This window comes from Haematobia irritans, chromosome 5 (genome assembly GCF_050003625.1).
Source record: "Haematobia irritans isolate KBUSLIRL chromosome 5, ASM5000362v1, whole genome shotgun sequence".
NCBI classification, from domain to species: Eukaryota; Metazoa; Arthropoda; class Insecta; order Diptera; family Muscidae; genus Haematobia; species Haematobia irritans.
The window spans coordinates 86,410,352-86,436,452 of NC_134401.1; the positions used below are offsets into that span (position 1 = coordinate 86,410,352).

The 26,101-nt window shown below is 29.1% G+C and overlaps 1 protein-coding gene across 3 annotated transcripts in view; it reads right to left on the minus strand.

Moving 5' to 3' along the window:
- The window catches only part of lola (longitudinals lacking), a 437,759-nt gene that overhangs the window by 104,692 nt on the left and 306,966 nt on the right, over positions 1-26,101 (minus strand). Inside the window, exon 6 of one of the 3 annotated variants that reach the window (XM_075313525.1) lies at positions 3,436-4,916. The exons of 1 other annotated variant lie outside the window; for it this stretch is intronic. In XM_075313525.1, coding sequence (XP_075169640.1) covers positions 3,451-4,916 — 1,466 coding nt within the window. In that variant the 3' untranslated portion in view covers positions 3,436-3,450. Of the gene's footprint in view, positions 1-3,435; positions 4,917-17,453; positions 20,113-26,101 lie in introns of those variants that run through there. One more of the 3 variants, XM_075313532.1, reaches the window with a different exon arrangement.

Consider the following 26,101-nt stretch of genomic DNA (forward strand, 5'->3'; position numbering starts at 1 on the left):
AAAATAGATTGTTTCAGTTAATTTAATAATTGAAACAGTTAATTTAAAATTAATAGGATCAATTAATTTCGTGATTGACAATAAAAAATATTTAAAAAAATACCTTTTGAACTCACTGGTCTTTGAATTAAAGATAAAAACTTCGCAGGCTTTAAAGACTCTTTTTAGTAGCCACAACATAACAATCAGCAAAAATTTAACTAAAAATGTAAAAACTCGCTAATATAGCATTTTTTAACTAGATTTAAAGCTTTCGTTTCACTGAAAGAAATTATTTTTTTTTTTCTTTTTTCAAAAGACTAGTTTTGATAAAAAAAATAGTTTGAATGAAGTTTTATTATTTTTGATTGCTCTTTACAAAAAATTCAATAGTTACCAATTATTGTCTTTCCAGATTATTATTACCTTCTCTTAAGGATTTTGGGTATTTATTCCGAGCCAAAGATAAATTTTCAGGATACCCATCTCATTCATCGAATTTTTAGTCTCTTTACGATGTATTAGCAAATCTACTCACGTCAAAATAAATGACAGTATAACAGAAACTTTAAAGTAAAAATGCTTTGTTAATAAAAAAAAACTAAACTAAAAATGTAAAATTTTAAAAATAAATTTTATCCTATAGTTGAAGTCTTTTTATCTTTAACCCAAAGAATCGATATCTCAGTTAATGTAAAGATTATTTCTTTAAATCAAAAATATTTTTCTTTACTTTCAGGGAAATTAGTCTTATTTCGAAGACGTATACCTTTAAGGGCACCCAGAGAAGCAGTATGATCACCTCAAACATGTTTTAAGAGCAAAATGTTATTTTTGGGTGGTGAAAAAATTTAAATTATTGGTAATTCACAATTGAACAAAATAAACAGAAATTGCAAAGCAATTAAATAAACAAATACGAATATGAACAAAAAAGTATATAAATAAATAAATCAAGAAATAAATAATTAAAATGATAAAAAAAAAAAATAAAATAACATAAAAATTTAAGGAAAACGTAAAAATAAAAGTTTCTCAAAAAGAATATTTGATTTTTTTACATTTTCAAAGAATAATGTCAGAAAACTCAGACATATGCAAAAAATTTAAAATTGTGCCGTATTGGAGTTTGTTTCAACTTGTGTCTTATGCCTTATTTTTATAGGTTTGGAATAATCCACTTTTTTAATTTTTTTTTTTTTTTGACTTTTAAAAAATAGACAAAATGATCTACATTTTTCGTCGCCTAAACAGATAATACCATTGATTTCTATTATTTTCGAAAACATTACCCAATTGCATTAATTAAAAATACTTTCCATCATTATTTGGCCTATAGTATCCTGTAACATATAAATGCCATAATCGACTTTTTTCATCACTAAATACGCCTTCAAAATTTTTTAAAACATTGAAAATTTGCCTTTGAAGTAAAATATTATGTAAATAATTTAAATTGGTAAATTTCATATCGATTAGTTCAAAGCTTTCTATTATTTACTCAAAGAATTTTGTTGGTAGATACAAAGTAAAAATCTGAAAAAATAGCAAATATTCGACTAAGAAAACGAAAATTATCACTGTTTGCTAAAACTTTATTTTATTTAGTTGAAATAAACAAAAATGGTAATATATGCAAAAATTTCTCTAATAATGTAGATGAGGCAAAAATCATCATTCGCAAGCCATCATCATCATTTGCTAATCACGAAAATGGCCGTTCACCCAGAGAAGGAGTATGATCAAACATGTTTTAAGAGCAAAATGTTATTTTTGGGTTGTGACCATGTAACATGGTTTTCGCAACCATGTTATTTTCTCGGAAATCATGTATCCGATTTCGGCAAGCAGGTTATATTTGACAAGAAAATAACATTTTAGTGACATGTTCATGTCATGAACATGTCACTATGAACATGTTACATGTTCACATGTTAGAAGTTCACCATTGTGGTATCACAATGGACTGGATAGTCTAAGTGAGCCTGATACATCGGGCTGCCACCTAACCTAACCTACATGGTCACCATACAAAAATAACATTTTGCTCTTGAAACATGTTTGAGGTGATCATATTCCTTCTCTGCCTATTGAAATGCAAGAGTAGGTAAAAATTTTATTAACTATTTACATTTTACTTTAATTTATTTTTGTTTATGTATATTTTGATGCAAAATTTTTGAAATTAATTAATAAGAGTGCGGTTGCATATGGAAGCAGAGTTTGTTTCCGAAAACGAAAAATCGAGGTCATTATTGTAGAAGAGAGTTCAACAAAGGAGAAGAAGAGTATCTCAAATTTTGAATAGACCAAGGAGGAACATATAATCAATTCTTCAATAGTTTCTGCTTTTTTCTTAGTCCATTTCTTTATTAGTAACAATTTTCTTTTTTTTGCGATTCAACAGTCTTCTCTTATATAATTTCGTATCATTTGTACTTTCATATAATTCAAAAAATAAATTGAATCTAAAGTTTTTTTTTAGTTGTTAACTTTATTTCATTCGAAAATGCCTTTTTGCTATTTTCGCAGATTTTTCTGTTGTGCCTACTGACAAATTTCTTTGGGTGTATTTGGAAATTCTTGATATAAAATTTTATTTTTAGGAACTGCTAAAAATTCGATTTTTTCAAAAGTCGCCAAAGACGAAAGATAGACTTTTCATTCTAATCGTTCAAAGTCGTTACCGATTTTAACAATTCCTAAATAGGTTTATGATTTCGAAAATCTTTCGACAAAATTATACTTAAATAACCTAACCATTATTGCAATCTTGTTTTACAAAAATACTAAGCCTATACATATAAAAATATCAGAATTGATATTTTTGAAAAAATTATTTTTTTTTTTTTTTTAATTTCGAAAAACTTTAACTTGGATTTTTTAAGACATGCCTTTTAACACTTGTGACATTTAAATAAAAATAATAAGCTGTACATATTGCAAAACGAATTAATTTTGAGATTCAAACATTGGTTGCCATTTTATATTAAATTTGGAAAGTTGATCCAAAATAAAAAATCAAACAAAAATAACAATTCAAACTATGGAAACAATAAATTGATTTCCTTTTCAGATAAAATATATAAATCTTATATAATGCATTTTTTTTTATAATTAATTTTGTAAGAACATAAGAATTTCTATGAATCTATCTACCTTTGGAAAAAAGGGATAAATCATTTAATGGTCTTGTTATAACAGTTTCCAAAAACATGGACATGGAGCTCATATATAGCATGACATAAAATTACTTGATATTCGTAGATTTCTGTGCATATTGAAATGCGGCCAAATGAAATAATTTCCAAATAAAATCAAAAATAAATAATTAAAAAATAAATAAATAAAAATCAAATATTGCTTAAAACAATAAACACGTATTCAATTTAGCAATCATAGAAAATCATTAAACTCTTTAATATAATCGTTAGTTGGTTTTTTTCCTAGTTTCTTTATGGCTCCAATGGCTTATTTATAGATGGCATTATTTTGAGCTACACTAACCGTATGTTTTTGCGATATATGCTTACGTAGATCCGATTTATATTTACACTTATGGGGACAATAGGGACATGCAAGTTGAGGTGCCACACCACATTCGTAACTCTTGTGACGTTTTAGAGATCCTTTAATTTTATAGGATTTACCACAGACATTGCAAACATATTGAAGGCCAGCAGCAGCAATATCCGATGGTTTCAGTCCTATAGTTTTGATACGTTTCATAGGTGTTAGAAATTTGTCTTCACCCTCTGAGGCGGTGGTCTCATGACCAGCCGCTGCAGTTGTCGCCGTCGCCGCCACATGAGGTTTTATATCGAGATGCTCATCGATATCATCAACATCTGATGTGGAAGTGGTTACGGATTCGCTTGTTATGATTTGGGCATGTTGCAATTGATCCTGCGGTGGATGATGTTGTCTATGTTGCTGTTGTTGTTGTTGACGATTAGGATGGGGATGGGGATGAGGATGATGATGTGAATGATTGTGATCTTTAATAACTTCCAAATGTGTAGCCCCCGTTGCTTCATTTACAATAATTGTTGTTGTAGGAGGATTAGTACTAGAACCAATTTGTTGATGCTGCTGTTGCTGCTGTTGAGCCGCTGTTTCATATTGCACCACATTTCTTAGAAGAACTTTATCCTCAAAACGTGAAGTATCAATTTTTATAAATTCTGTCTGTGGCAATTGTGTTGAAGTCGTAGTGGAATGTACATTTGCCCCCATAGAGCCCGTAGCCGAGGAACTGACCTGTAGATGATGTTGCGGATGCTGCTGCTGTTGCTGCTGTTGCAAAGTATTAGCTGTAGTAGCCTCTAGACATTCTTGTAAGGTTATATGTTGCACTTGATGATGATGATGCTGTTGATGCGTTTGTTGATTATTTTGTCCATGTGCTTCATGTTGAATAATGGTCCTGGGAGCTCCAGGCTGTTGTAGGCTATGGGTATTTGGGGATGTACTTTGTTTAACAATTTGTATTGTGGCTGGAGGGTTTGTTAGTTTACTATAGGCCGCTGTCAGGGCCGAGGAGCTTTGAACATTTCGTAAAATTTCCTGATGTTGAGTAGCCGTTCCCTTGGGTAGGGTATAATGGATAGTACTTCCGGGCATACCTTCAGTTTGAGATGGAATTTCTACAACTACAGTGGCTGATGCTATTAGATTTGAAGCATCTGTAGCAGAAGAGTTGGCGGAGTTAACATGATGTGGTCCAGTAACAACATGCTGGGTACTTTGCGGAAGCGGATGCGGAGGATGAGTTTGTAGAATGGCTGCATGATTATGAGTTTGATGGCCACTACCGCTTTGCTGATGACTGCTAATAACATTTGTACATGTTGTGGTACCAGTGTTGGCTTGACTATTAGCCAATGTATATGGTACTGTTTCCACAATTGTCCAGTAACTTTCGGTGGAAGATGAAGCTGAAAGATAAAGATTTAAACAAACACATTTTTAATTTTGATAGAAGTTAGAATAGAACGTAAATATTCTTCGGTGTGGTTGTGTATACGAATTTTGCTTACATTTTTCTTTGATACGAAGAGATTTGAATTTGTGATATGGATGAAGTGATTCACTTGTTTCATTGGAAGTAGATAAAAAAATAAATCATGTTTTTTTTTTTTTTAATAGGAATGGAAAACGGAAAAGGGGTGGTTATGTTAAAATAAGGATAAACCAATCGCAAATTAAATAAAACTTTTTTAATTGATAGTTTCTAAATATTATCTTAATATATCCAGCTCATTCCTTTCGACATTTTCGTTATAGCTGGCGTTTTACAATATATAAAAAAGGACCCTAGTAGATAGTAAGTCGTGATATAAGATGTTTAAAATTTTAGTAGTGAATCGAGATCGAGTCAGTGGTGGTAAAAAAGAATTTTAGCTACACCAAATAGAAAAGCCTTCGTAATATTTCTGACGTTTATTCAATTCAATCCAGGGAATTGGGTCTAGCTTCTTATATACAGTCTTAGATAAAGTTAAAAACATAAATTAAAAAATACTAAATTATTTGAAATTAAAATTGTTTTAAATTACGATATTAAATGTCTCTACAAAAAAAGATAATAATAATAATAATAATAATAATAATAATAATAATATATAAAATAATATATAAAATAATTATGGTGTCTTTAATAAAACTAATTTAATTGTAACTAAATTAAAATATGTTTGTACATATTATTATTACAATTTATCTTCTTTGTCAAAGAAATCTCGTATGTACACACACAAAAAAAATAACTTTTGTCTTCAATCGCGAAATTAATTGATCCAATTAATTTTTAATTGAAATGTCTTCAATCGCAGAAATGATTGATCAATTATTAATTGATACAACAAATTTGTGATTGATTTTGGTTTCAATTAAAAAATTTGTTGAATCAATTAAACTGTTTAATTGAATTAAAATTTTAATTGGAAAAATTTTCGTAATATTTTTTTCTGTGCATTTCTAATAATACGTATGAGTATTCAATATAATTTAATTTAAGTTAGATTTATATATTAAAATAAATATAATTATAATTTATATTAAAGTAAATTTATTCTTCTTATTTAAATGAGTTTATATGAACGAAAATAATTTAGTTTTAAGTTTAATTATTTTTATTTGAAGAAATATAATTCAATTTGGTTGAATATAATTTGCGGTAAATTAAATCATTTCATTTAATTAAATGGTAATTTTATTTTATTTTAGTTATTCTCACTCAAATAAATAAATGACAAGAGATTCAATATCCATATATATAAATTAATCGTAATATTGAAAGCAATATTATGTATGATTTATTCTTATATATATGGAATCTTTTGTTATATTCCAGCGATATGTTGAATGAAAATAATACAAAAATGCATGACTTGTTCATACACAGAAAAAATATAACCAAAATATTTTTAAAAAATGAACTGACATCTGACATGATTAATAAAATTAAAAAATAAAGTCTATTAAGAAAATTATATTTATTTATTTTTTTTTTTTTATTATTTTAATTATGTAAAATAATGTTTCTAATAAAAAAAAAAAAAAAAAAAAAAAATATATATATATATATATATATATATATATATATATATATATATATATATATATATATATATATATATATATATATATATATATATATATATATATATATATATATATATATATATATATATATATATATATATATATATATATATATATATATATATATATATATATATATATATATATATATATATATATATATATATATATATATATATATCTTTTTTTTATTAGAAACATTATTTTAATTCAAATATTAAAAAAAATTTACTATAATTTTCTTAATAGACTTTATTTTTTAATTTGATTAATCATTTCAGATGTCAGTTAATTTTTTCAAAATATAATTTGTTTTCAATCACAAATTTTGCTCGCAACTAATTAATTTATATATTTATTTGGCTCATAAAATTTCTACTCAAGTCCATGGAAAAGCTATAATTGTAATCGAAAAACACATCAAAAAAATTCTAAATAATAAAGTTCATCACTGTGGTATCACAATGGACTAAATAGTCTAAGTGAGCCTGAAATATCGGGCTGCCACTATACCTAACCTGACATAACCTAGATAATAGAGACACACAAAAAAATTTGTTTTCGACTCAATCACGAAATTAATTGATCCAATTAATATTTTAATTGAAATGTCTTCAATCACAGAAATTATAGTATCAACTAAAAAAAATTAATTGAAGGTCAATAAAAAAATTAATAGAACCAATTAAAAAATTAATTGATACTATTAATTTTTGTGATTGATTTTGGTTTAATTAAGAAAAATGTTGAATTTTGTTTAATTGAATATTTTTTAAAACTCAATTAAAATTTTAATTGGAAAAATTTTCGTGAATTTTTTCTATGCATTTTTAATTGAATCAATATATTAAATGGAGAAGAAGCTTAAGTCCAAATAAATAATTGATTACCCCAATTAAAAAAATTGAGTAATTCAATCAAAATCGATTAAATCTTTAATAGAATTTTAAGGACAATTATACTCTGATAACTTTTTTTCTCATTTAATTACGAAATTAATTGACCTAATAGTTTTTTTAATTGAAATTGTTTCAGTCACGATTTAAATTTTTAATTTAATTGATTTTTTTCACGATACTTTCAGTTAAAAAATAAATTTGTCGTGCTTCAGTTTCAATTAATACATTAATTGAATCAATTAATTTCGTGATTGAATCACGAATCGATTATCTGTGTATAATTGGCCTTAAAATTAAAAAAATTATAAAATTAAAAAAAATATATAAAAATTTCGTGATTGAATCACGAATCGATTATCTGTGTATAATTGGCCTTAAAATTCTAAAAAATTATAAAATTAAAAAAAAAATATAAAAAATTATCATAGGTTGAAAAGTAGATAGATGGTAAACAATCCAAATAAAAATGTGAATTAAATAGAGTTTAATTCAATTTAATTTATATGATGTTAATTTAATTTATACTATAAAAATTAAATAACCCTGAAGCAATTCAAAGATCGTATGTTATCTGTGTCCAGGATAATTTCTACAATAATAATAAAGTATGTATATGTTTTAATTAAAACTTAATTGCCTAAAATTGTTATTAGGAATTTATGACATTTATAAATTAACTTAATATAAATTAACTTAATTTAATTTAATTAATAATACAGCCAGACAGACGAGTATCGTAAACATATTCCGAGTACCTTGTAATCCAATTCAATTTCGTAATATCATACATTCTCTTTGCCTTCGTTAAGGATATAAATACAGTTAGGGATTCAGAACTTTTTTATATAATTTTGTGAAAACAACTTGGCTTCAAGATATATAATTTCGCAAATATCTGTAGCATTAATAATTAATTCATATCAATAAAAACTAAACAAAAAAACAAAAAACAAAACTATAAAAGGGAACCTGTTTAATAAAAGTTATTCCACATTTCATAAACTCCCAAGGAATTCAGATTCGTATGCCTCTAGCATACGAATCTAAAAAAATCGTTGGAGTAGTTTTTCACTAGAATTTTATATTTTTCCCCAGCTCTATTATTTTTTTTTTTTACATTTAATTTAGCTTCAGACAAAGAATTGAATATTTTAAATTTGTTGTCTTTATTTAGAAAATATTTCTATATATTTATATTTCTATAGTATACACAAAGATTTACAAGAAATAGTTGAATAAAAATTTACATTTAATTTTTAAAATTAAAACTATAAAGTGTAAATTATTTTATTGTATTTTTGAATGTACGAAGATAGAACACAAAAAACATAGGATGGTTACATTAATCATAATGTATAATATATAGTATATGTAAATGTTTTCATAGAGATATATACATAAATTTAATTTGAATATTTTTATTATATTTTCAAGCTCTAGGTCTATTCGTTTTGAATTTCTTTATTTATTTAACCGAATATTTCGAAATCTTGCAGATCTACATAAATTCTACAATAGATTTTTTACAAGAAAATTATATTTTGTAAATACCATAAAGAAGGTCGCATTCTATTTAGTGATAAAATCGAATAAAAATGTGAAATTTTAAATAGATTGCGAATTTTACGACAAATGGAAAAAATTAAACCGGGGTTTGTTTTATATAGGGGACTATATTTTGACAAAAGACGTTCCCTGATATTGACTCTGTTTAACATTGGTCCTGTTTTTATTGTAAAATTAGTCCCACATTGTAAATTAACTTAACGTGCGTCCGGCTCGATTGAAAAGAGGTTTTTTTTATCATAGAATTGATAATATATAGAGCAGTTAGTCACTTTTCCCCTAGATTTATCCCCCAGATATTTATAGCTTAATCAGGGGATTCCACATATAGTATGACCCGTCCTTTTGACTCGAATAAAAGTCGCTTATCATTGATGTCAATAAAATTTATAATCTATAGAGTAGTCAGCCACTACAAAGAAAACATTTTCATCAAAATATTTCCAATTAAAATTGAATTTTCAAAAATATTCAATTAAAAATTTAATAGACGCAACAAAATTTTTAATCACAACGAAAATCAATCACAAAAATTAATAATATCAATTATTTTTTTTTTAGTTGAATCAATATTTTTTTTTTTAATTTCTGTGATTGAAGACATTTCAATATTAAATATTAATTAATAAAATATTAATTGGATCAATTAAAATCGTGATTGAATCCCAAAAAGGTATTTTTTTAACTGTGTGTTTAGTTGACTTCACTTGTTTCACAATTAAATTTATGAGCATGAAATAGAACAAATAAAAAATGTATATTTTAATCAAAACAAAAATAAAAAAGAAATCGATAAAATTCAACTCAACTCAATTTTTAATTGACTTTGGCTGTTAAAGAAAAAGTTCTTACAGCAATCAGTTTTTCACTATAATCTACTCTAAGTCCTTTCATTCAAAATAAGTTTTAATAGCACAACTGTTGTATTATGAAAACATTTACATATATTTTTAAAATCTATGCATTTGTATTAAAAAAAAAAACAAAAAAAGTATAAAATCTTCATTCGAATTGGCATAGAAATGGCATAAAACCATAAAAACGAAAAAATGTTAACAATCTATTAAAAAAAAATTAAATTATGATTAAAAAAGCCATTCATTTAACTTAACTAAATAAAATAAAGTGACATCTTTTAGATATTGTTTTCATATTTTCTCTAACATCCTACATTTAGGAAACCCAGAAACAAAATTTAAATATTTTTTATGTATTTTCCTAAACTAAATAAAATAGGCTTTTAAGCCTATAATGTATATATTGTAAATTTATAAAAAAATAAAAACATTTGTGTGATATATTTTGTATTGAGGTATTTGTAAATATTTATGGTATAATAGTTTCGGTTTCTTGTGTAAATACATTAACTAACATTTATATTTAATTAATAATTATTATGTGTTTTTAACCCAGCCATTGATAAATTATAACATTAACGTTTAAATAATTAAAAAAAAAAAAAACTTAAAAATAATTTAACATATAAAAAAAGCTTTCACATATTGATTTTAGACAAAGTCTGTGTTTCATATTTTCATATTTTTCCTTCATTTTTTTGAATGGCAAGATATTTATAATAATTTAAAGTATAATTAATTTGTCTTATTTTCAATTAACTAGTTAAATATTTTCTTGATATATAGGAATGTTTTTTTCTTTAATAGATAAATCATTTGTTTTCACTAAAGCTTATGTTTTTCTCAGTGTATGTGAAGATTATAAATAGGCAAGGGGTTTAATAATAATAATAATAATAAATATATTGCCAACATAAAAAGGTTCATAGGTGGGGAAAGAAGGGAGGCTGGTTAAGATTTATTAGGAATATATTTTGTAAAATTTAAAAATATTTTTTTGTTTTAAATTACAAAAAATAATAATTATTATTGTGGCAGTCATTTGGCATTTTATAATATTATTAAAATAGTCTGTTGTAATGACCTGTTATTTACCATATATTAAAATCCTATTAAGCAATGATGGTTTCTCCGAAAATATTAAAAACTTATCCCAGCAAAAAGAAAAATTAGAAGTTGTTCCAAAGGTACAACCTTAAAAGTACTTCCAAACTGTCCTCTCAAAAATGTTATTTATTTTAATTACACAGCAAAGTTCTTTTAATTCAATTTTTTTTATAACTCACTTTTTTATAGTTTTAATAAATAATTTAAACTTTTTTTTGTCTCAAATTGGTTAGAAACTGATTACGAATTAATATTATTAAAATTTTGTCGAAAAAAATTCTAAATCCAGTCTAGAAAATTTGCGAATTTTTGAAAATATTTGAGGCCAAACGTTTCAGACAAGCATTCAAAATTATACAAATTATTTATTTGGCAAAATATTACAAAATTAAATTCATTAAATTCATCGCTTCTGCGCCAATTTTGCACCACTTCCAAATCCGAAAAGAACATTTTCATTACTTTTTAGGCGACGCTTTTTTTGCTGGGATGCTATTTCAAAAACGTCTCAGCAAAAAAAAAATTGGAAGTTCTTCTTCAGCCATTACTTTTAAAGTACATCCAAAAATATTCGCAGTTTTACCATTAATTCAAATTTTCTGAATTTGACTGTGCATAAAACACAGCAAGGACAAATAAAATAATAGAAATGTCCAAAAAAATATTTGATCCATTTCTCGGCAGACTTAGAATTTGCTATAAAATATTGGCTAGTATTACTCAAATAAACTTTACGTAGAGAAAAAAAGTTTTTCCCCAATTTTGAAATGAATGCAGCAGATGCCGAAAAAGATGTCTTCTGTCCCATGACAAGCCGATGTAAAATTCATTACTTTTGAGCCATTTTGGCTTTTTTTGCTGTGGTATAACCCCAACCAGACCATGATAAGGGTAATACTGCTAATATGATGGTTTAACATTTTATTTCAATAAAATTTTTATTTAAATTTATCTCCGATTTTTTTTTATTTTATTATATAATTTAAAAAAAATTTTATTAATAAATTTGAATTTAGTTTTATTCAAATTAATGTAACTGATTTGCGTTTAGTTAAATCCATTTAGCTTTATTTTATTTATGTTAAAGAACTCAATTTATATTTTAGCTCAATGTTTGTTAATTTTAATTAAATTGGGCAAATTTTGTTTAATTTTATTTTATTATATAATCAGAGTATAAAAAAAAACTTTAAATTATTGCTTTTTATTTAATGGAATTGAATTGAATGATTTTTTAATTTAATACGATATAACTTTAAATTATTTATAATATTATTTTAATAGAATATATATTTTCAATAATTTTCCATTTAATAGTTATTTCATTTGTTTTTTTTATATTATTAATATTCATTTAAATTAAAACATGATTAAATCTTTTCTTTAGTTTAATTTAATTACAGTAATCCCTCGATTTACGTCGTCTCGGTTTACGTTGTTTCGATTTACGTCGTCAAATTGTTTGTTCTATTAAACTTCGATTTACGTCGCAATTCGATTTACGTCGTCGATTTGTTTGCCAACTTTATCAGAAACGCCTTCCATACGCAAAATATGTATCAACGATGATGACATCGAAACATTTTTTTTCTGAATTTCTTTCCGAAATTACTGAATTACCTTTATTTTTGAAGTTTTTTATTATGTACACGCACATACATACATAAGTGGACTTAGGAGTAAGTAAGAGCAATTGTTAATTCGGTTTACGTCGTTTCGACTAACGTCGTCAAATTCCGGAACCAATCACGACGTAAATCGAGGGATTACTGTAATTTGTATTTAAATTCATTTCATTTATTTAAATTTAATTTAGTTAATTTAAGGTGGCCTAATTTAGTTCATTACTTTTCTTTTATAAAGGGGAAAAAATAGGAGAATAAACTAAGTTTCTGCTTATTGTTAAAGTTTTTTTTTTTAAGGGAACATTAAATTGAAAATATCTTAAACATTCGTTCAGTGAAAAAAAAAACTAAGAAACATTAAACGCAAAATTTATAAAATTTTGATTGCAAATTTAATTGGAGGCAATCGTTCCTACACTTAGTGTAATTTTGGGTTCATTTACCTCTAAAGGTGGGTATTAAGTTAATTAGCCGCTAAAATCACCATTTTCACGATTACTTTTCCTTAATAACACTAGTTTACAAAAAAACAAGTATATACAGCACTAAGTTCGGCCGGGCCGAATCTTAAATACCCACCACCATGAACCAAATATTAGGTTTCCTTTGAAATTTCAGGAGGGCTTGAGGACACTTCCCGAAGATAAATTTAAAGATTTCACCTATGAGGACCATATCAGATTCTGGATTTATAAGAACCATTTTTGTTTGATTTGAAATCTTAAATCTGTAGAAGTAAAATCTGGAAATTTTACATTGAGTTTCAAGCAATTTTCATGATCAGTGCGCCTTCTACACCCTCAAGAAGTGAAGTCGGTCTATATGGAGGCATTACCAAATGGACCGATACTCACCGTTTTCGGCACACCTCTTTATGACCCGAAAATACCTCTAGATTTCCAATTTCAGGCAAATTGGATAAAAACCTCTAGATTTCCAATTTCAGGTAAATTGAATAAAAACTGCGGTTTCTATAAGCCCAAGAAGTAAAATCGGGAGATCGGTCTATATGGGGGCTATACCAAAATATGGACCGATACTCACAATTTTTGGCACACGTATTTGTGGTCCTACAATACCTCTAGATTTCCAATTTCAGGTAAATTGAATAAAAAACTGCGGTTTCTATAAGCCCAAGAAGTAAAATCCGGAGATCGGTCTATATGGGGGCTATACCAAAACATGGACCGATACTCACCATTTTTGGCACACCTCTTTATGGTCATAAAATACCTCTAGATTTCAAATTTCAGGCAAATTGGATAAAAACTACGATTTCTATAAGCCCAAGGCCCCAAATCGGGAGGTCGGTTTATATGGGAACTATATCAAAACCTGGACCGATATAGCCCATCTTTGAACTTGACCTGCCTGCAGACAAAAGACGAGTTTGTGCAAAATTTCAACACGATTGCTTCATTATTGAAGACTGTAGCGTGATTACAACAGACAGGCAGACGGACATCTTAGAATTTCTCCCTGATCAAGAATATATATACTTTATATAGTCGGAAATCTATATTTCGATGTGTTACAAACGTAATGACAAACTTATTATACCCCCGTCACCATTCTATGGTGGTGGGTATAAAAAAATTCATGTACACTTGATGAGATGCAACTTTTCTTACGTATTTTGATTTGCTGAATTCGACAAAAAATTTTAAATAATATTTTTAAAATATATCCCGTTATTTTTAGTTTTTCGCTCTTTTTTCACTAAACAAATTATATCTCGAGTTAGAAATGTCCGATTATATCGTTGTTGGTACTTAAATGAAAGGTATTAACCCTCTAATGCCCCAATTTTTTTGTCAGCTGATTAAATTTTCAATGTTAACGACACGAAAGCAAGAAAAGTAAACAAGAAAAATTTATACGGTAAAATTCAGTATATGCTGCAAAGCCTCTTGAACAGTTTCAACTAATTTTGCTTTTTATTTTATCCATTTTTGTTGTCTTAAGGTGTGTTTTACTAAAAGCTTCCTTATAAAATGATGCCCGCCTAAAGACGGGCTTGGGCATTAGAGGGTTGAGATGACGAATAATCGTGTATAATTGGATCTGTGTTAAGTGGTTTTAAAAAATATCGATGGGAAAATGCCAAATTTTCAAAAAAATCGTATTTTACAATGGTCCTTTTCCACCAGAAAAGTATAAATCATAATCGGACATTTCTAAATCGAGTTAGAAATGTCCACATAATCGGACATTTCTAACTCAAGATATAATTTGTTTAGTGGAAAAAGAGCGAAAAACTAAAAATAACGGGATATCTCAAAAACTGTTCCATAAAAACTTTTTTTTTCGAATTCAGCTGATCAAAATACATAAGTCGACACTCATCAAGTGTACGTTGTCGGTGTAAACTAGTGTAATCCATTTTGAAGAATATAAACAATATGAAAAGTTCCTTTGGGCTATTGCCCATCAAGTTATAATAAAATTTGCTAAAAGTGGTATAATTTTATATTTTTTTTTGCTGGAATATTTTTGATTTTAGCAGCTAAACTCGAACTTAGTACCCAACTTAAAGAACAAAATGGTTTTGTTTTTGGTTAACACATTTTTTTTGGTAGGAAACTATTCTTTTACTTTCGTCGTTAGGTTTATAGTTGTTTCATTTGATAGAAAAATGAATGATTCCTTTATTTCCCTAATTAAAAATAAAAACCACCATTGCAATAGAAAACACAATAAAATGTAAATCCTCCCACGTTTTTAAATAAAGGTCTTACGAAATAATTTTGTAAAATTCTAGAACAAAAAATCGATAGTTTGAAAGTAATCTTTCAATATCATTTCTTACAGAACTATCCCAACATTTGGTTTTAGAGTTTTTTTTTTTTGTTTTAGATTCTAAAATATTGTCAAAATGAATCATTCCATGCTAATGTAGTTAATAGAAAATACTCTGTTGTCAAATGATTTACGTTCGTAATAAAAATATAATATTTGTGTCAAATTATTTTTATCATGTTATAAATAAATGTAATTATTATTATGCCGAGAACTATTTTATTATAAAAAAACGGTGACATTGCACGAAAACAAAAAATATTTTTCTCCCAAACGAAATTTTAGACCGAAGGATACATTCGATTTTGGAAGAATTTGTTTGCAAAATTTTATATTATTTTTATGACAAATGTTGATGTAAAAAAAATTTAACAAATACTAGTCCATTTGTTTTTAATTTCTACCTAAATTATTAATTTCACCTTTTGCCCGTAACCCACACAGACAAGCAGATCTTTTTGTTAAAAACCAGTGTGCAATGCACATACGCAGCGCATTTAAAGAAACTTCGTTTAAAGAGAGTTGCAAACAATACACATCTTTTTGGAAACGTAAATTTAGGAAGAGTGGCATAGCTGAATGTAAAAATAATTTTAAAAATGCTAGTCCATTTGTTTTTAATTTCACCTTTTGCCCGACAAGTAACCCACTTGTTTAAAGAAAGTTGTAAACGCCTGATGCTTCGTTTCTTACAAACGATATACGTTTTAGGAAACGTAAATAATGTCATTTTTTTCAAAAAATTTCGAATAATTTCGACAGTTTATATTTAGGAAGTGTGCATAGTACTACATTGCATTTGTATCATGAAACAAAATGATGTGTCATATTTGCGGTGTAAAGTCATTCGTTATTCAGAAAAGATCAGTGTTTGTTATAAACGAATTCGGCTGTGATTTTAGAATATTTTTTTTTAGTTACGGATAAAATAAAAATTTTATAATAAAGAAATGTTTGAACTTTTCGAAGAGATACAAAAAACTGCAAACAAAAGAAAAACTTTTGCTACAACCGTTTTTAAAAGTTCCTCACAAAACCCTTCACTAACCTAATATTGGCAGAGATATTTTTGGGGTTTAATTCGTTGTGTCTTTTATGTAGGTTAGATTATGTGTGGTGGCAGCCCGTTACTTAGAGAAGTTTGAAAGCTTTCATCAACTACTGAGAGGTTGACCTCCTCTTACCGCTAAAAAAACTTTTTGGTTGGAACTGGTACTGAACCCACACTGGAAAAAAAGAATGGCCAAAGTTTTCGTTTTTACAATAATGATTTTAGTATTGATTCCAAGCCAAAGACGAGGAGAATTGAAGTACACCGAAAAAAATTTCCGTAGTTATTTTTTACTTATTATTATTAGGAAAAAAATATTTGTTGGTAGCTAAACTTTATTATTTTTTTTCGAAATTCTCTACAGGCCAATGGAGTTTTCCGTTTGTTAACTATGTCTCAAACATTTTATTAACTAAACGTGGATATAAAGTGCAACGACCTTACACATAAGATCAATATGAACTAAAGCCAAAGAAAATTTTCGTACGATTCCCAAAAATAGTAAGAATGAACTATTGTATGGTAAAAATGGTCATGATTTGGCGCCTATGATTTTCTTCTTTACTGTTAATTCATTTTCTCTTCTACACTGAAAAAAAAAATATTGTCGTGAGGTCAACGATTTCATGTCTTTAAAATACGAATGCAAATTTTGCTTAACATAGAAGACGCATTTCTCTAATATAAAGTTTTTTCCTTGTCCAAAAGTCGATAAACTTTTCAATGAAGTCGTATTGTCCTTATAATTAAGTGATTTGACTTAAAAATGGGTACCATAACTTGAAAGAAAAACTGTTTGGGTTAAGGTCAACTTGACTTTAATAATTCAGAAAAATTCTTTAAATTGAATGAAATTGTCTTTAAATTTGAAAAAAATATTGTCATGTCTTTAAAATACGAATGCAAATTTTGCTTAGCATAGAAGACACATTTCTCTAATATAAATTTTTTTTTTCTTGTCCAAAAATCGATAAACTTTTCGATGAAGTCGTATTGTCCTTATAATTAAGTGATTTGACTTAAAAATGGGTATCACAACATGAAAGAAAAACTGTTTGGGTTTAGGTCAACTTGACTTTAATAATTCAGAAAAGTTCTTGAAATTTAATGAAATTGTCTTTAACCCTTATACTACGTTGGGGTCATTTTATAACCCATATCGTATTTTTCAACACCGCATATCTTACTGTTCGAATATAATTAACAATTTCTATCACTCAGTGCATTAATTGGTAACATATGCTGAATTCATGCTGAGTAGTAAGAACTTTTAATTATAATCCAAAAGTAAGAAATTCGGTGATGAAAAATATGACCTAATACCCAACATAGTATAAGGGTTAAATTTGTTGTCTTTTTGCTTCTTGACTACAAAGCAAAAAATCGTTCAAATATAGGACATGTTTTTCAACACTATATTTTAAAGACGCTTTTTACTGGAAACACTGCAAAAATTCCAGTGGAAGTCGATTCTGAATTTGGAAAATAAAGTTGTCGTTAACTCGTTTTTAAAAGATTTTAATAGCATATGAAGAGAAAAAAGGCTGAAAAAGCGAAAAATTAAAATTCGCTTCCTAGAAGCAAGTACACAAAACCCAAATTTAAAAGAGAATTGTGTCTTAAAAGTATCCTTACATGTATTCTCAGCATCTTTGGCTCGGTATCAATACCAAATTTTTTAAAGTAAAGACAAAATCTTTGGAACCGGGCATGCTTTTTTTCAGTGCAGTTAAAAAGTACAGTTTTAACAACAATTTATGGAAATCTCAAAGTGTTGAGTACAATTTAGTTCAATTTTCGCACGAGGTAGTCCATTCTTCCTATAAGACTTTTTTTTTCTGTGTAGGGATAAATTTAAGAAACAATTCTCTTTTAAATTTTGAGTTTTGCGTAATTGATTCTAGGAAACAAATTTTAATTTATTCGGTTTTCCAGATTTTTTTTCATCGTGTGCTATCAGAGTCCTTTTTCAAAGACAATTTAAATTTCCAAATATAGACTCGACTTTCAAGTAATAAACATCGTTAAAAAAAAACAATTATTGAAAAATATATCCTATTTTTTTGTTTTGTAGACAAACTACAAAATTTTAACATATTTCTAGGCATAAGATTTCATTAATTTTGAAGAATTTTTCAGAATTATTAAAGTCAAGTCAAACAAAATTTTTAGCATGCCAACCATGGTGGAACCCTTTTGATTTGATTTCATCTACACTAAAATATCATTCTTATTTTTAAATGAATGAAAATATTTTAAGAATGTATATAAATTTTTTAAATTTTAAATTTGATTCCTCATCTTTTTTATTTATTTTAAAGAACTTTTTGGGTAAAAAAGAACTTTGCTTGTCTAAAATCTTCGTTCCTAAGAAGAGAAAACTCTGTGTTCTCATTTCAACCGAAATGAGTCTGCCATTTTGAGGTACTTTGACATTGTCTTTGCAAGAGTTCCAATATCTTGAGTAGTTCTAACATGGACTATGTTAAGATATTCGAAATGTACACAATTTTCGTATAAATAAACGATCAAATTGACTACAAAAAAAGATATTTTGTAATATAGACAGAGAAAAACTATATATTTTTTTTTAAATAAAATTAATTAACTATAGCCATAAAAATTCACTACGATTCAGTTTTTTCGCTATGGAATGACCCATATATATGACAATAATAAGAGAAAAGCAATCAACACATATACAGACATCTGACATACGGACAGACAAACATAAACTCTCATTCACTCTCACTCAGTTATTTATCTTTCTTTCCATCCATCTTAGTCATCTTCATCGTAATCATCATCATCCTCTTCACTGTCTTGCATTATGGGTACGGCAGTTATGGTCAAATCACGACATCCAAATTTAAAGCCCACCGAAGAGTCCAAATTACTAAGACTACCGCCGCCAACGCCACCACCATTGCCACTGCAACTACCACCACTGCTGCCAAGACCCAGTGATATCGATGGCACCAGATAATCATTCATAGGCTCATCATAATCCATATCTGTATCATAACGACCACCCATTTGATCGTCACCATCCTCTTCGGTGCGTATAACGAATAGGGCCTCTTCATCTTCGCGATATTGCTCGTACAGATCGCAGTGCTTACGCTTGGCATGTCTGAGGACATGATCCTTGCGACGTGAGCGATATTCACAGGATACACATTTGTATTTTTTCTCTTTGAGACAATATTTGCGGACATGTTCCTGTAATTTTTGCATGGATTTATAGAAACGTTTGCAATGTTTGCATTGCATATAGTCATCACGTTCCAAGAGACTAGTAACACCAACAGCACCGACATGGACACCACCGCCACCACCACTGCTGCCACCACCACTCAAGGCATTGATCAATATAGATCCTGGGGTTAGACCACTACCGGCTCCATTATTGCTGCTACTGTTATGTGTGGCATTGGTAGCACCGGCAGTGGAACCACTTCCTCCTGTCCCACTACTTCGGGGCGCTGTGGCATGTATTGTGACATTACTGTTGTTTAAATAGCCATAGGCTTGGAAGAGATCATTGTTGGAATTATTTGGTGATTGTTCATTACTATTATTGGTGTCGACACCCAATAGGCTACCCAATATGGGATAGATGTCTGAGGTGTGTGTGTTTTTTTTGGCATTTCGTGTTGGTTTTATTTATTATTCGGGTTAAAATGATGGACAGTGATTTTGGACCAATTGGATATTTTTTGTTTTGGTGGTTGTTAACATGGGTGTTTGTTTTTTTAATGTAGTATGGGCAAAAGAAAAAGAAAAGAAACAAAAAATGATTTAAATAGAACAAATTAAAAATTTTAAGCTACCTATATTTGTTTTCTAGTAAAATATAATTAAAGTGTGTATTATAAAAAATATATATAAAAATTAATTTAATTTATAGTATATACTTTGTTGGGTGTTCAAGTAAATGTTCATGTCTCATCAAGCGTTTAATTTAAGGTATATATTGGTGTACAACTTTTTTTTGCTGACTGTATATAGGATTGCTCCAATTCCCAGCAAAAAAAGCGTCGCCAAAAAAGTAGAGAAAATGTTCTTTTTGGATCCAGAAGTGGTGCAAAATTGGCGCAGAAGCGATGAATTTAACAATGGCTTGTCATAGGACGGATGTCCACCATTTCCATAGCCGTTGCACTGAATTTGTATCACTTCTTAAAGTTGGGTATTAAGTTCAAGTTTAGCCGCTAAAAACGTCATTTTTTCACGATTACTTTTCTTGAATAATCCATTTTAAGGAATACAAACTTTGTAAAAATTTGCTTTGGGCTTTTCCCCATCAAGTTATAATAAAATTTGCAACAAATATGTATAATTTCATGCATTTTTCTTACTGATTTAGTTTTCACTTTAGCGATTTTAGCGGCTAAACTCGAACATAATACTCACCTTAAGGTGTGATTCGAATTCAGTGTTTTGGATGTGAATTAAAAAATTTTGTAATATTTTCTCAAATAAATAGTTTTTTTTTTTATAATTTTTTATGATTTTTAATGCTTGTCTGAAACGTTTGACTTCAAATATTTTCAAAAATTCGCAAATTTTCTAGAGTGGATTTAGGATTTTTTCGGCAAAATTTTAATAATTTGTACCATTTTATTAATTCGTAATCTGTTTTTAACCTATTTGACACAAAAAAAATTAAAATTACTCATTAAATATATGAAAAAGCGAGTTATAAAAAATTGAATTAAAAGAACTTCCTGTGTAGTTAAAATAAAGAAAATTTTTGGAAGTGCTTTTAAAGTTGTACCTTTGGTACAACTTCAAAAAATTTTTTTGCTGGGTTGCTATGCTTTAAGGTACTTCATTTTCCCTTATTTCTGTGTAGTTTTCCCCAAACCCAATTTAGTCAGTAATGGAAATTTTTTCCCAAATATGGGATTTTTGGATGGAGAAGAAATTTGAAATCTAGCGGGGAATTTCCATACATTTAGGGATTTTTGTGGATAATTTTGGAAATCCGTTTAGACGAGAAATCGTATATTAGGGTGGTTAAATTGTAAGGCCCGATGTTGAATGTGAACCACACCTAAACGCCAAGTTTTTTCCGAATATTATTTGACATTTCTCTATTTAAGACTTACTCAATTTGAACCATGGAGAGATACACAATCCAACAACGTGTTAAATGGTTCCAAGAAATGGCAACAGTGGATGATCAATTTTCGAAGAAAATCATCTTCAGTGATGAGGCACATTTTCACCTCAGAGGATTCGTCAATAAAAAGAATTGCCGCATTTGGGCGAATGAGAATCCAAGAGTGATTGTCGAAAAACCAATGCACCCACAAAGAGTGACTGTTTGGTGCGGTTTATGGGCTGGCGGCATCATCGGGCCGTATTTTTTCCGGTCAGGCAGTTACTGTGAATGGTGTTCGCTATCGTGAGATGATAACGAACTTTTTATGGCCCGAATTGGAAGATTTGGATGTGGACGATATGTGGTTTCAGCAGGACGATGCCACTTGCCACACAGCTAACGAAACAATGGCTCTTTTGCGCAACAAATTCAATGGCCGTGTTATCTCACATAATGGCGATGTCAATTGGCCGCCAAGATCATGTTATTTGACACCGTTGGACTTTTTTTTGGGTTATTTGAAAGAAAAGTTGTACGTCGATAAGCCAGCAACAATTCAAGAGCTAAAGGATGAGATAATTCGGCACATTAACGGCATAGAACCTCCATTATGCCTCAGCGTCATCGAAAATTTGGACTATCGGATGAAGGTGTGCCACCGAGGTCGCGGCGCCCATTTGGCCGATATTTTGTTTCATACATAATTGAGTAATACCAATATATCATAATAAAATAAAATTACAATAATTTCCTAAATAGTTTGTGTTTTATTCAAAATCAACATCGGCCCTTGAAATTTTAACCACCCTTTATTTTCTATACTGACCCAATATGAAGGAAAATTTTAATTAAAAGAAGATACATAAACTTTAATTTATAGTTTTTTTTTTGGAAATTAAGAAAACATCTTTTACCTTTAAGTGTCTATTGTATACCGCAAAAGAAAATGGATATTTTCATAAATAAGATTTCTATTCAGAAAAACATAACTTTTGTTTTTAATTACGAAATTGATTGATCCAAGTGATTTTTAATTCAAATGTTAGTATCAATACTAATTAATAAATATTTAATCGAATTAATAAATTAATTGATACAACTAATTTTTGTGATTTATATCTTTATCTTATCCTTATTTTAAGCCGCGTCTTTGGGTCGGAGCTAATACCAAAATCCTTAATTGAAAGTCAAAATCTTTGCATCCAAGTCAAAAAGCAGTCGTCATAGCAAACCCAGGGTTTTATTTTAATTATCGGTCCATTTTTAAACGCTTCCATATTGATTGGGAGCCACCGTGGTGCAATGGTTAGCATGCCCGCTTTGCATACACAAGGTCATGGGTTCGATTCCTGCTTCGACCGAACACCAAAAAGTTTTTCAGCGGTGGATTATCCCACCTAAGTAATGCTGGTGACATTTCTGAGGGTTTCAAAGCTTCTCTATGTTAAGTGCACTGGTAGAAAAACTTCGTTATAAAGGGTGATTTGTTAAGAGCTTGATAACTTTTTTTTAAAAAAAAAACGCATAAAATTTGCAAAATCTCATCGGTTCTTTATTTGAAACGTTAGATTGGTCCATGACATTTACTTTTTGAAGATAATTTCATTTAAATGTTGACCGCGGCTGCGTCTTAGGTGGTCCATTCGGAAAGTCCAATTTTGGGCAACTTTTTCGAGCATTTCGGCCGGAATAGCCCGAATTTCTTCGGAAATGTTGTCTTCCAAAGCTGGAATAGTTGCTGGCTTATTTCTGTAGACTTTAGACTTGACGTAGCCCCACAAAAAATAGTCTAAAGGCGTCAAATCGCATGATCTTGGTGGCCAACTTACCGGTCCATTTCTTGAGATGAATTGTTCTCCGAAGTTTTCCCTCAAAATGGCCATAGAATCGCGAGCTGTGTGGCATGTAGCGCCATCTTGTTGAAACCACATGTCAACCAAGTTCAGTTCTTCCATTTTTGGCAACAAAAAGTTTGTTAGCATCGAACGATAGCGATCGCCATTCACCGTAACGTTGCGTCCAACAGCATCTTTGAAAAAATACGGTCCAATGATTCCACCAGCGTACAAACCACACCAAACAGTGCATTTTTCGGGATGCATGGGCAGTTCTTGAACGGCTTCTGGTTGCTCTTCACTCCAAATGCGGCAATTTTGCTTATTTACGTAGCCATTCAACCAGAAATGAGCCTCATCGTAAAGCGCGAAACACATTTCGAACCGAACACTGATTTTGGTAATAAAATTCAATGATTTGCAAGCGTTGCTCGTTAGTAAGTCTATTCATGATGAAATGTCAAAGCATACTGAGCATCTTTCTCTTTGACACCATGTCTGAAATCCCACGTGATCTGTCAAATACTAATGCATGAAAATCCTAACCTCAAAAGAATCACCCTTTATTAACGAAATGTGTCATTGAAATTGAGCCAATGAAACAAATTCGTTGATATAACGACATTTTTCGTTATTATAATGAATTTTCTATTTATCAACGAAACGTTTCGTACTATTAACGAATATTTTCATTGTCGCAATGAAAGTGTTTCATTACATCAATGAAATAGTTGCGTTGGCTCAATTTTAATGAAATTTTCTTTGTGTGTGGAGGTCCTTGTCATTGAGCTTAACATGTAATCGGGCAGCACTCAGTGATAAGAGAGAAGTTCACCACTGTGGTATCACAATGGACTGAATAGTCTAAGTGAGCCTGATACATCGGGCTGCCACCTAACCTAACCTAACCTATATTGATCGATCACTCAATTCTATTCTTAAAGCCAAATGCTTTAAGAAGTAAATAAGCCAAAAACAAAATTGGAAATTCTTTTAATGTACATCTAAAAATGCTCTTTTAGAGTTGGATTTAATTTTTACTTCACAAGAAGTTTGTTTTGAGGTTTTGTAAATCCTTCGTGTTTTGCAGTTTTTGCAATAAATTTAAATTTTCAGAATTTAATTGCACTGAAGGAAGAGTTGTTCTTTTTTGAGGAACGAAAGTTTTAGACAAACAAAGTTTTCGACGCCAAAAATTTTTCTTTAAAATCAAAGAAAAAACGTTAGAGGCGATCGTTGAATCGCTGACCATAAATTCGGATTTATTTGCTTTTAGAGGCAGTAATTTTTCGGAAAGCGGAATTTCCTTTGGTCTAGAATTTCGTTCCTGAGGAGAGTATTTTTTTTTTGGGTGTGTGTATGAAATAAAAGAAACAAATAAAATATTGGAAATTTCCAAAAGTGTACCGATCCTCTTCTTGGTAGACGTGACATTTGCTAGTATTATTCAAAACGTCTTTACTTAAGAGATAAAAATCGACACCAAAGAACAATTTTATTTTTTATCTAATTATACAATTATTTTTCGAGCTTTATGGACAGATATAGATTAAGGAACATGGTTAATAGAGTCATTGAAAAATAAACGCCAGATACAAATCTATACACGCCTGGACTGTACATGTTTCGGTTCGGGCGAATGAACCTTTCCACAGCCTTTAGTATAGATCTGGCTGGGAGAGATAACTCAATTTTGGGCCCTTTATGCTAACTCCTTATGGAGAAAACAGTTGGGAAATTTCCTCTTACAAATTGAATCATCTTTTCTCCCACTGTACATCATCTTTTCATATAACTTACAAGTCCCTTAATCTTATTTTTATTTCGTTTTGTTACATAGTAATGCAACAACACGAAATTTATTTTTATTTTTTATAATTTTAATTATTTTTTTAAACGAAATAGCATCACATCATGAAGAACTAATGCGAAATCTATGCAGCTGATGCTAAAAAGGATTACTTCTGGCCTACGACATGTCCATTGCTTCTGAGCCAATTTCGTACCGCTTCCGGATGCAAAAAGAACATATTCATTTGGTTCAATACCAGTTTCGACCCAACACTGAAATGCTTTTCAGTACTGGTTTATATTTTCTCAGTGATACCAATGACTTTTCTAAGCGTATCCAAGCTTCGTTCGGACTCAACAATAAGAAGGAGGTCAATTGATACACAAATAGAAAAAGTTTCGTTATAAATATTAACGAAATGTGTCGTTAAAAGTCAGTCAATGAAACAAATTCGTTAATACAACGAAATTTTTTCGTTATTACAACGAATTTTCTGTTCATCACCATAACGTTTCGTACTATTAACGAATATTTTCATTGTATTAATGAAAATGTTTCGTTATATCAATGAACATTTTTCGTTGGCTCAATTTTAATGAAATTTTCTTTGTGTGTATTGAACTAAACCTAGAATCAGACAGTATTCATTGATAAGTTCCCAATTTGTGGTATCGCAATGGACTGAATAGTCTAAGTAGGCCAAAAATATCGGGCTACCACTATAGGTACCTAAGCCAACGTAAACCTATACACGTCTAACTATACATGTTTCAACCTGGGCGAGTGGGCATTTCCATAGTCTTCATTATATATCTGCTGGCATCGTCACATAAAGCACGTGTAAACCAAGATCAACAATAAATCATGTTCCACAC